Source organism: Hoplias malabaricus, chromosome 9 (genome assembly GCF_029633855.1).
Source record: "Hoplias malabaricus isolate fHopMal1 chromosome 9, fHopMal1.hap1, whole genome shotgun sequence".
In the NCBI taxonomy this organism is placed as follows: domain Eukaryota; kingdom Metazoa; phylum Chordata; class Actinopteri; order Characiformes; family Erythrinidae; genus Hoplias; species Hoplias malabaricus.
The window spans coordinates 7,867,335-7,879,720 of NC_089808.1; the positions used below are offsets into that span (position 1 = coordinate 7,867,335).

At 40.5% G+C, this 12,386-nt stretch overlaps 1 protein-coding gene across 1 annotated transcript in view; it reads right to left on the reverse strand.

Annotated features, from left to right (window-relative positions):
* LOC136707283 (oxysterol-binding protein-related protein 2) overlaps positions 1-2,436 on the reverse strand; it is a 47,578-nt gene extending 45,142 nt beyond the window's left edge. Inside the window, 5 exon segments of the mRNA XM_066681262.1 lie at positions 764-849; positions 949-1,060; positions 1,235-1,309; positions 1,703-1,788; positions 2,311-2,436. Coding sequence (XP_066537359.1) covers positions 764-849; positions 949-1,060; positions 1,235-1,309; positions 1,703-1,788; positions 2,311-2,347 — 396 coding nt within the window. The 5' untranslated portion in view covers positions 2,348-2,436.
* Between the last annotated feature and the right edge of the window lie 9,950 nt (positions 2,437-12,386).

Here is a 12,386-nt window from a genome sequence, read left to right on the forward strand (position 1 = left end):
CAGGTCAAATTACACATTTTGTGGCATTACATACAGCTTTTGTTCAAGATTTTTTTAATTTATTTAATGAGTTTAACATTTAGAAAAATAAATAAATCAAAAAAATAAATTGAAGTAGCATTTACTCAGGACTGTATGTGACAGACGGAAGGAGTGTAGAATGTCTCCTCACCTTCCACAGGAGTCCTTCAAACTTATTAACCTTAATGGCTGCACACTTTCAGAGAGAGAAACAGAGAATGCATTTTTATTCATTTATTTTTTTTTTATCTGGACATTTCTAGAAGTTAGTGATAAATCATGGCAAACCAGAAAATGTTAAAAGGTGTGGTGTGTTCTCCCTGTGTCCGTGTGGGTTTACTCCGGGTGACTGTCCGTGAGGAGTTTGGTGTGTTCTCCCTGTGTCTGCGTGGGTTTCCTCCGGGTGCTCTGGTTTCCTCCCACAGTCCAAAAACACACGTTGGTAGGTGAACTGGCAACTCAAGAAGTGTCGGTAGGTGTGAATGTGTGAGTGAATGTGTGTGTGTGTGTGTGTATTGCCCTGTGAAGGACTGCCGCCCCCTCCAGGGTGTATTCCTGCCTTGTGCCCAATGATACCAGGTAGGCTCTGGACCCACCGTGACCCTGAACTGGATAAGTGCTTACAGATAATGAATGAATTTATTGAAGCAAAATATGTAACTGCTTATATTAGCCTTGACATCAGGGAGGGGGGGGGGGGGTTTCTTAAAATGTGTAGGCGTCTATATACTTCTGGACTAACCATCTCAGCCATGGTCACAGAATCTCCCTTTCTAGCTGCTTCCAAAAGTTTCTCTTCTATCTTCCTTCTCTCTCTCCTCTCCGCAGCTGGGATTGAAAAAAAAAGGCAAAGCGAATGTTAAAGATATAGCATTTCTATACAGAATGCAATCTGGGCCAGGCAGCAACCTCCCCTAAAGTGCCCACCTTCCAGCATAGTAATGATTTCATCATCTTCCGTGACAGCCCTAGGGGTCTGAGCAGCTCCGTTGATTACTGTGGCACAGGCATCATAGCGCAAGAGCAGAAGAACAGCCTCCTGGGACCCAAAAAGTGGAGGGGGGGGGGGGGGGGACAAATAATAGAAAGAATAGTGACGAAGAGAGGAGATGAAGGGAGCCACAGTGAAAGGAGAAAAATGGGAAACAGATAAATGGCAATAAAGTACAGAAAAAAGAAATCATCCGACAAAGAGGATTAAAAAAAAGTCTACCTTTCTCCCTGATAGTGCTGCAAGGTGCAAAGGTGTGTCCCCCAGATCATTCTGCACATTGACCTCAACACCAGCCTTTACATCATCAGAGAATTATTAGGAGGGATTCATTTAAATAAATAAAAATAAAAATAAAATTGAATGTTGTAGAAAACATGTTTTAATGTACAAGAAATGTCTTATATGTTGTATCTTTCAGCCAGACATTTATAGACATATGCTTCCCCACCTTCTAGGGGGTTGTTAAATTAGTAACTGGAACATTGCTATGATGATCTCACTGCAGTCAACAACAGTATCCTAAATGCAGTGGATGGAACCCATCACTCCTCTGCCCCAACCCGCTACCGAGAGAGCTTTACACTCCCCTAACACAAGACCAGACCCGACCACATCACTGATTTGTAAGTGTCTACAAATGTTTAGCAGTATTTTCACTTTTATTACCCTTTCAGAAATCTTTCTTACCTTCAACATTTCTTCAGCAATTTCTTTTTGCCCAAAGTAACAAGCCAAATGAAGTGCTGTCCACCCACCATTTGGGTTGTGTTTACCTTTAAACGGGAACATCAGTTGACAACAATAAAAGTGGCTTTAATTAAAAAAAAAAACGTTAATATAAAGTCATAAAACTTGTTTTCATTTGTGTGAGCTGAGATTGGTTAAGTGTCCGCTGCAAGTGTCCGCCTCCGGGCTCCGGTTGGCTGGTAACGCCCACTTCAGCGTTGTGATTGGTTACTAGTTTACACTCTGTATGATCGATCACCCTGATTTGGCGGAAAACGGTTGTGGGGGAGGAGCAATAAATGTTCCTCAAATGGTTCTTTTCCGTATTTAGTCCACCACTATAGTCATGGAATTACTAATTTAATAGCCAATATAATTTTATAATTTCCAAAAGTCACAGCGTCAGTCACAATCCACGTTCATAAATACACTTAGATTTCCAGCCATTTTAGACACAGCTAATGCTTCGTTTTGCCTACTTCTGAACATATTTATGAAGGTTTCATACGGATTTAACCAACTTTAACACTTAACCCAGAGTTATTCACACACACAGCTGGCAGATTTACCGTAACAAAGTGAACATTCCTCCTCTGACAGGTCCATGTTCGGTGACAACATTTGTTGTTGCCGTTATTAGACTCTCTCGGGTCGTCTTCGGTTACTTTCCGCAGTATGGCAGTGTAACGTTTTGTCAGACGTTCGTGCTTAATCCGACAAAACTAGCTCAGCTTTAAATGAGCTAAAGGCGCTGTGTGTTCTGAAAAAAAAAAAAAAGTTTCTAAATAAAGAAAGCTATCTGACACCAGCCGTGTGCTCGGCAACGGACCGCAATGCAACGTGAGGCTAAAGAAAACAAACGAATCCAAACGTTTAACACCTTCGCAAAATTGAATGTTTATTCACCCAAACCCAAAAGAAAAGACAAATATCTACCCCTAGTCCCTTTGAGACTTAGCTTGGGGAAAGCACTGGCCGGATGATAGGGTTTGTTGTATTTATCTTGTCCATTTCCCAAACTGTTTAACATAGCATTTCTAATCTTAATATTCACTATCCACTCATTCTTATAATTCTCTTTTATTATCCATGTTTTGTGAGGAATGTACTCTGAAGTGGCATAGAGAAGATTATGTATATTTTCATTTGTCATATTGTGCATCACAATAAAGGCATTGCCTTCAGCACATTAAGTCTGTAAAGCCCTGCTGGGGTTTTATCAGGGGGATGGTTTTAGTGATATTTTTAGACCCAGGACACCCTGGATGTCCCAGCTGCCCGGGATCAATTAGGGATTCCCCATGAAGAGAAGGTGGAAGTTGCAGGGGACAGATGTTTTGCTGGCACCGTTGCCACCTGAACACTGAAATGGGCCAAATGGAATTGATGATGATGATGATAATGATGATGAAACTCAATTATTCTACAGTCTGATCTTCCATCTGTGTCACCTACAAAAGAGATTTTGGTCTTTTAAATACTATTAAACTATAGTATGTAATACTGTACTGACACTGAGCTAAGTGCTTATTTTGGCATCTCTTTAAATGTGTATTTTTTCCATTGTATACATTCATTATCTGTAAGCGCTTATCCCGTTCAGGGTTGCGGTGGGTCCAGAGCCTACCCGGAATCATTGGGCGCAAGGTGGGCATACACCCTGGAGGGGGCGCCAGTCCTTCACAGGGCAACACACACACTCACACATTCACACCTACGGACACTTTTGAGTCGCCAATCCACCTACCAACATGTGTTTTTGGGAGGAAACCGGAGCACCCAGAGGAAACAGGGAGAACACACCAAACTTCTCACAGACAGTCACCCGGAGGAAACCCACGCAGACACAGGGAGAACACACCACACTCCTCACAGTCACCCGAAGGAAACCCACATGGACAACACACCAACTCCTCACACACAGTCACCCGGAGCGGGAATCGAACCCACAACCTCCAAGACCCTGGAGCTGTGTGACTGAGACACTACCTGCTGCGCCACCGTGCCGCCCCCATTGTATACAAAAAAGTTGAAAGTGGGACAACAGTATATCTGTAATAAAATGAATAAAGAATAAATAAATGCTAAATACAATTGCTACAACACATGCTGCAACTTGAACTTGGATCTGCAGAGCAATGAAACTGTCCAAGTGGACAAACCTACTCCCAGGACCTGTGCAGAGACACAGATTCACAACTCTCAGATGTGGGATATCCTTAGAGCAGCTATAGTCGAAAACAGTGAGGCCATGTTTGAAGGATGTTTGCAACCTCTAGACAGTTATTCAAACGGGTGCTAGTTATAGTTAATGAAATTACTTGGTGATATATGGTATGGTCCACAGCTTGACAGTTACTTGTACGTCTTAACCAGCTTTGTTTTGAGGCTTTGTCTCTGGCAAGGTGTGTTTTTTGTAGGCATACCACCTGCAGAAAGGGTGCCACTGGTTCGTGGGCCCCTGAATCTCACTACACAGCAAGAACGACCTTGCACCTTTCTGCACTTGTCAGTTGTGCCATATTTTTAGGATACTTAGATGTATAATGTGCCTCTGCCATACTGTAATAAGCAGATCATGAGTCTACTAAAATAAAACCACTCTGCACAGTCACGTATATGCTTTTCCTGTGGAGGGCCGAACCTTATATTCATCTAATCAAGTAGATTAAAATCAGCATTTATAAAATAGACATAATGCTGCAGCATTCTATTTAGAATTCAAATCTGAGCCCAGATCCAGACTGCTGCACTAGAGTAAGCATTACCCTTTAACCTACATTAACCTGGGTGTGTGTGTGCAATGCGTTTGATATGCAAATAATCTTAATGAAAAGGCTGAGATTAATATGTAGATCACTGGATCTCCATAAAGTCTAAGGCTGCTATTAAGCTTAACCCCCAAAGCCACAAAAGGGTCCTCTCACACAATTTTTGTTAAAAATGTTAAGAGGATGTTGCATATTCATGGAGTTTTTCATTTTGCAAGTTTCCAGGAGGTGATTAGGTGAAGAACGACTTGGGACAGTAGATGAGTGGGACACTGGGGCAAGGGGACTACATATGTGGGTTGGTGGGGGTCAAAGCTGGATTCCAATGTGTACCAGACTGGAAAGATAGATGAAGGGTTTATGTAAATGAGATGAACTGAGGGAAAGGAGGACCTTCATTAATATTTAGTAGTCAGGACACAAATTACATAAGTTTGTCTATTCAGTGGTTCAAGAGCGATAATAATGGCTCACCTGAATTACAAGGACTGAACGACCTGTAGACATATGGAAGATTGAGACAAAAACACAGGTAGAAATGCAATGAGCTAAAATTCCAGTCAACACGGCCATTAGATGTATAATAAAAGTGGAGTGATTTCTTTCTGGGCGGCACGGTGGTGCAGCAGGTTAGTGTCGCAGTCACACAGCTCCAGGGACCTGGAGGTTGTGGGTTCGATTCCCGCTCCGGGTGACTGTCTGTGAGGAGTTGGTGTGTTCTCCCTGTGTCCGTGTGGGTTTCCTCTGGGTGCTCCCGTTTCCTCCCACGGTCCAAAAACACACGTTGGTAGGTGGATTGGTGACTCCAAAGTGTCTGTAAATGTGTGTCTGCCCCCTCCAGGGTGTATTCCCCTCCTTGCGCCCAGTGATTTCAGGTAGGCTGAATTGGTAGGCTGAATTTCTTTCTCAATTACCTGTCAAGACCAGAAAGAGGCCATGTTCATCCAGCCCTCCAACTTCGCAGGATTATATATAAGGACCCAGAGGATCTCGCTACAGAACATGTCACCTGGTGCAGCTGTGTCAGGGTGGGATCCCTTGGCTGATAGTGGACAAGAACATATCAGTAAAGAAATGGATGTCATCATTTGATGCGATAGAAAGCCATCAAATGCACTGGCTGAGAACATGCTTGGAAAGTAGGGCCATCCTACCACCTACAGAGGGAGAGATCAGTTGTGCTGTCTTGGATATGAATGGCTGAGACATCATCTTGTATTGAAACCTCCTCATGAGTTGGGCAAGGTTTAGAAATGTATTAATAAAAATCAGTGCCAAATACTTACTGAAAACCCAATGGTCTATTTAAAAATAAATAAATAAATAAAAAGTCCTGAGAAATGTTTCCCTTGAGATATCTCACTAGTTTATTTCAGAAGGTCTTCACAGAGAATCTTGAGGGACCGTGGTTGTATGTTCAGTGCTATGTCTCCTTTCCTTAACGTTGCGTTGTTGCCTCCTCGTTTTGTCCCTCATGCTTTTGCTTGTGTCCCGTTACATCCCAGATCCCCTTCATCTTATTGATCAAAGCTTGTTTGTTGTGTGGAAAACCCTTCTCCCTTCAGTCCCTTCATCACTGCTGTCAGACGGCTCATCTACGTCTGCAGCTCCACATCCCAGGGACTGGATCAATTTTAGCACTATTTTGGTTGATTGGTAGATTGATCTTTAGAAAACGTAAATGAGCTCTCCCTTTAGTAAAAGAACAAGGCATTCAAAATTGACTTGCGTTGTATTGGACTAAGAGATTTGACTCCTGTTTGCAGATTAGTGTCATTGTTCAGCCATTCGTTAATGGCCACACTCAGTGCTAAGCACATTCATGCAAACTCAATAGACAAACACTGGCATTAAATAGGGTCATTCAGAAGTGTGGCTGTGTCACGCTTAAAGTCACTAAATCAATAACTAATTTCATAAACAGAGTCCTTTGCCACAAGTCAGTTGTTCCAGTGATTATTATTTTTTTACGGAATGTGCACAAATTCCTAAAATCACAACCATAACCAAAATCTTGGAGAAAGCAAGAATGTAAAAGAAAGGAGGCTGTCTTATCTGCATAGCTTCATTGTAACACACATGTTTTAAATAGATATGGTTGTAGATATGCTTTAGAGAATACACTGTACTTGCTAGAACACTTCCATGATGCAATGTGTACGAGATGATCCATTGAGAATGAAATGGACATGGTTTAATCATTGATAAAAACAACGTAAGAATTCATTCATTCATTCATTATCTGTAACCGCTTATCCAGTTCAGGGTCGCGGTGGGTCCAGAGCCTACCTGGAATCATTGGGCGCAAGGCAGGAATACACCCTGGAGGGGGCGCCAGTCCTTCACAGGGCAACACAGACACACACATTCACTCACACCTACAGACAAATTCGTACTTTTCTTTTAAAGAAAGGACAGGCTTAGCCCTGCTATCCCCAAAACACCATTTACAAAAATGTATTTAATATTCAGTGGTGCTATAGTGCGCCCTAATTTTTGAAAAGCCTCTTGTAATCAGTTGTTGGTTTGCCTCTCTCTAGGGATTATTACACAGATTGACACGATTCAAATAACAGAAAAAGCTAAAATGCCATAGTTGATTGTGATGAGCATAGCTTTACATAGTCCATAAGGTGCAGAACCCCCAATATAATGAGGGACCCTGCCTATTTGGACAAGATAACGATCTTATTAGCTCTCTCCCCAAAAGCTGGGGCTATGTCTGAAAGGGACTAATGAGGGTCATCTCTGTGTCTGCCTCATGCTTTGAAGACATGGCCTTAGTGTGGGCAATTTGTGAGCATTGCGCCAGAACAAGAGAGTCTATTTGGGGACTAAAGGTACAGAGCTATGGGGTTTAACTTAGATGCCCATATTGTTACTGAGGTCTGGAAATTTCTTTCTTTATTTATTTTTTTTTAAAGGAATCTTAACATTTAGGAAAGTGGGGGCATCTGCTCCTGTTCGAATTCTTCAGGACCAAAGCTGGACCAAAATGCTTATGTATTTAATCTAAACAGTTATATTCTCATTTGCATATGCTAATTAGACACACTAATTTCACTTCAGTATTTGTAATGTTGCTAACTGGTCTGCACTGGCCCACCAGACTAACATAACACCTGCAAAACATGTTTATTCCTTTTAATGAACCCATGAATTCAGAATTTTACCCAATTTGTGTCACCAATCCCAACCTGCTAGACTGCCCCAAATGAAAAACAATGTCTCTTACTTGGGCAGGTGCGGACAAACATGCCAACTCCGAGACACTCCAAGACGTGAAGCCAACTGCCCCTAACACCAACACAGCACAGGACAGCTCAACGCGCTGGGAGCAGAATTCTAATCTGCTCTGTCAGCTAATACACTCTAAAAAGTAATTCTGGTGGCCCTTAGCCAATATTTATATATGCACTGCTTTAAGATAAAAAATGTAATTGAATGGTTTTGGTAGAGTTTTTATATTCATGTGGTGTTTTATTGAGTTTTTGTAACATAAATAATATAAGTCTTGTTTCAACACAATTTCCTGACTAACCTGAACTCAGATTAACTTTACCGAAGAAGGCTGCTTCAGTTTGCTTCAGGCACACCTTATTGTGGATAAGGCACAAAAAAGCTACCAGGGTGAGGGTTATAACCATTTTCATGACCCAAATATGTGGTTTATTTTATTGGTGTGTTTAGGTTTGCCCGTTTTTCTATTGTGTTGATGGTATGGTAGATATAGGCAGAATTAGCCAGCTAGCCGGCTAGCTTTCCTTAACTCTGTAAGAGACAGTGTTACAACCGCCAAGAACACTTTTATGACACTCTGGTGTTTTTTTTTTAATGTAATTATTTACTCGCTTTGAGACTTGAGGCACTACAAGTTAAACAGAGGGAGAGGGAAATGGAGGAGAGAGAAGTTAAGTTTCTATTACTGTTTTTATGAATGTTTTAATGTTCGTGCATCATTGTTTAAATTGTCTCACGCTCAACTGACTGAAATGGAGCCTTATAACTGACATTTATACAGTATACATAGTACATGTTTCAAGTTTGTGAAAGATGTGAGATGTGATCACAGTATGGAATAAAAGTAATCATACTGTTGAATATCCATACAAAACCTGTATCTTTCATTGAGCCACAAAAAAAGCCACCAAAATTGTCAGCTATCCCAGCAACCCAGCTCATGGACTGTTCAGACTTCTGCCCTCAGTAACAGCTTCTTCCCACAAGCCTTTAGACTGCTCAACTCTGTTAAACACACATGCTTATCAGGCACATGTTCTGTCTTTAATGCTGTTGCAATGATCTCAGTCCTTAAGCACTATTCACTATCGCTATTCCCCTAAGTTTACACACTGCAATAATTCCATCAAAAGTGCAATATTTTTACACAATGTGCAATACTGTCTACAAAGTGCAATATTTTTGTATTTTTATACATAGTGCATATTTGTTTATATATTTTCCCTTATATAAGTGTATAATATTTTCAAAATCTCGTTCAGCTATGTACAGGGTGGGCCATTTATATGGATACACCTTAATAAAATGGGAATGGTTGGTGATATTAACTTCCTGTTTGTGGCACATTAGTATATGGGAGGGGGGAAACGTTTCAAGATGGGTGACCATGGCGTCCATTTTGAAGTTGGACATTTTGGATCCAACTTTTGTTTTTTCAATGGGAAGAGGATCATGTGGCACATCACCCTTATTGGGAATTTCACAAGAAAAACAATGGTGTGCTTGTTTTAATGTAACTTTATTCTTTCATGAGTTAATTACAAGTTTCTGACCACTTATACAATGTGTTCAAAGTGCTGCCCATTGTGTTGGATTGTCAATGCAACCCTCTTCTCCCACTCTTCACACACTGATAGCAACACCGCAGGAGAAATGCTAGCATAGGCTTCCAGTATCCATAGTTTCAGGTGCTGCACACCTCGTATCTTCACAGCATAGACAATTGCCTTCAGATGACCACAAAGATAAAAGTCTAAGGGGGTCAGATCGGGAGACCTTGGGGGCCATTTTTCTAAACTAAATGGGGGGGGGGGGGCACACTATTCTTCCTGTTTCTCGTGAGCTTATTAACAACAAGGAATAATATAATAAATAGACTCTTTAAAAGCAAAAGTGTAATTTATATCACAAGGCTTTGGAAGGTTTATTATTAGGCTCTTATTCTGGAATATCTGATATTTTCCCATTCATGTGATATTTCATGCTTTACCTAAATTAGAGTAATAGTTTTCCATTTGACTTAAATTAAAAAAAAAACCTTAAAATTACAAACCTCACTTATAGAAAATGTTGTAAATGAAATTACAATTATTTATAAATCCACAATATTTCAAAAAATATATTTAAATAAATAAATATATTCCTCTATTAACTCACTGATTCTGAAATTAATGCCTGGACCATAATCCAGAGTCATTAAATTGTAGGCAATGCTGTAAAATAACTAAAATTACAAATTTACAAAGTTAAGACAATATCACAGTCTTCCCCTGTGCTTGAATACATCTAAACTGGACTGCTGTCCAGAGGGAATGTGTACTGTGGTCTGATTTGTTCTTCTGGGCAAAGAAGAAATGTAATATCTACAGGTGTATCTTAATAAATTAGAATAACATCAAAAATTCATTCAGTTCAGTAATTAAATTCAAAAAGTGAAACTCATTATATAGATACATTACAGTGTGAGAGTTTATTTCTTTTAATGTTGATGATTATAGCTTACAACCAATGAAAACCCAAAAGTCTTTATCTGAGAAAATTAGATGATATAAGAGCAATTTATGAAATTATTTGTAACACAGAAATGTTGTCCTAATGAAAAGTTTATATAGTATATGCACTCAATACTTGGTCAGAGCTCCTTTTGCATGAATTACTGCATCAATGCTGCATGGCATAGAGGCAATCAGCTTGTGGCAGTGCTGAGGTGTTATGAAAGTCCAGGTTGATTTGATAGCAGCCTTTAGCTCGTCTGCGTTGTTGAGTCTGGTGTCTCATCTTCCTCTTGCGAATACCCCATAGATTTTCTATGAGATGCAAGTCAGGCAAGTTTGCTGGCCAATCAAGTACAGTGATATTGTGTTCATTAAACCAGGTATTGGTCTTTTTGACAGTGTAGACAGGTGCCTGCTGGAAAATGAATTCCACATCTCCATAAAGCCTGGCAGCAGAGGAAAGCTCTAAAATTTCCTGGAAGATGGCTGCACTGCCTTTAGACTTGATGTAACACAGTGGACCAACACCAGCAGATGACACAGCGCCTCAAACCATCACTGATTGTGGAGACTTCACATTAGACTCAACCAGCTTGGATTGTGTGCCTCTCTACTCTTCCTCCAGAATCTGGGATCTTGATCTCCAAATTAAATGCAAAATTTACTTTCATCTAAAAAGCAAACCTCCAGTGCTTGTTCTCCTAGGCCCAGGTAAGACACTTTAGGCGTTGTCTCTGGGTCACGAGTGGCTAATGTCCTGGATACGTCGGTGTGTGGTGGCTCTTGAAGAACTGACCCCAGCAGCAGTCCACTCCTTGTGAATCTCCCCCAAATTTTTGAATGGCCTTTTTTTAAACAATCCTTTCAAGGCTGCAGTTATCTTTGTTGCTTGTGCATCTTTCTACCACACTTTTATGCTTGGATACAGCAGGAACATGTTACCACCTTCTGGACATCCATCAAGTTAGCAGTCTTCCCCCATGATTGTGTAGCCTACTGAACCAGACTAAGGGATTATTTTAAAGGCTTAGGAAACCACTGCAGGTGTTTTGTGTTGATTATTCAAATTTGAGATAATGACTTTTGGGTTGTCATTGGCTGTAAGCCATAATCATCAACATTTAAAGAAACACTCACTGTTTGTAATGCATTTATATAATACGAATTTCACATTTTGAATTTAATTACTAAAGAAAATTATCTTTTTGATGATATTCTAATTTATTGAGATGCACCATCTTGGTATGAAGGTGTATTACTGAAGATGGCTTGGGCATTTTACACATCGAGGAAGTCCCCATTAGCACGATCATTTTTACAGAGGTGTCTATGCTCTTTTCATCATGTGCTAAACCACATTTTGCAATATTACAGCAGAATGGCTGTTTAATCTTTGTGTGTTACAGCCTGCCCTGCCTGCCATTTAGACGTGGCCAAAATATTAGAACCATATGAGCTTACTGCGAGATGCAAAATGCTCAGGTTGTTAGGTGTCCAGAAGTAGAGGTGGCTCTTCTGTTGGTTATTTTCTCTACAGTGTTGAACATCTGGTATTGTGTCACATTGCTTTTAACAATTAAAAACATCACCTTTTGCCAAATAATAGGTTGTACTCCATTATAGAAGTCTTGATTAAAGGACTAAATGACTATATATCCCATAGAGGTCTTCACAATGCATTAGTGATCAGGCTACATTCAGGAAATCAAGCTCATTCAGAGACCAGCGCTCTGGTGCCCTGGGCTTGCTTCATGCTAATTAGGTTAGCAATTATTATAAGCCGTTCCAGTTCTTTAAAGCCGGACTCCAATGTTTAATCCCTTTCAAATGACAAGATAATGGAGGCGAACACAAATCTCAAAGGAAACTTGGAGATAGAAACCTCAACAGGGACCTTTTAGAGAGACAAGCCGAGAGCGCAGGGCTAGCGGGAGAGCTGACAGCGTATTAGCCTTTGTCAAAGTCTCCATAAGAGATTTCAGCCCTTTCAACATCCATTCAATGCCTTCCAAAGTTAGTGATTGGTAAGCTACTGTTATTATTAAAAGCAGCCGCACCTGAAAAAAAAAAAAAGGTTAGGCTACTGAATGGCTGAATCTGTTCAAACCCTACATGTTTACTCGGCTCATGTGGCTCCAA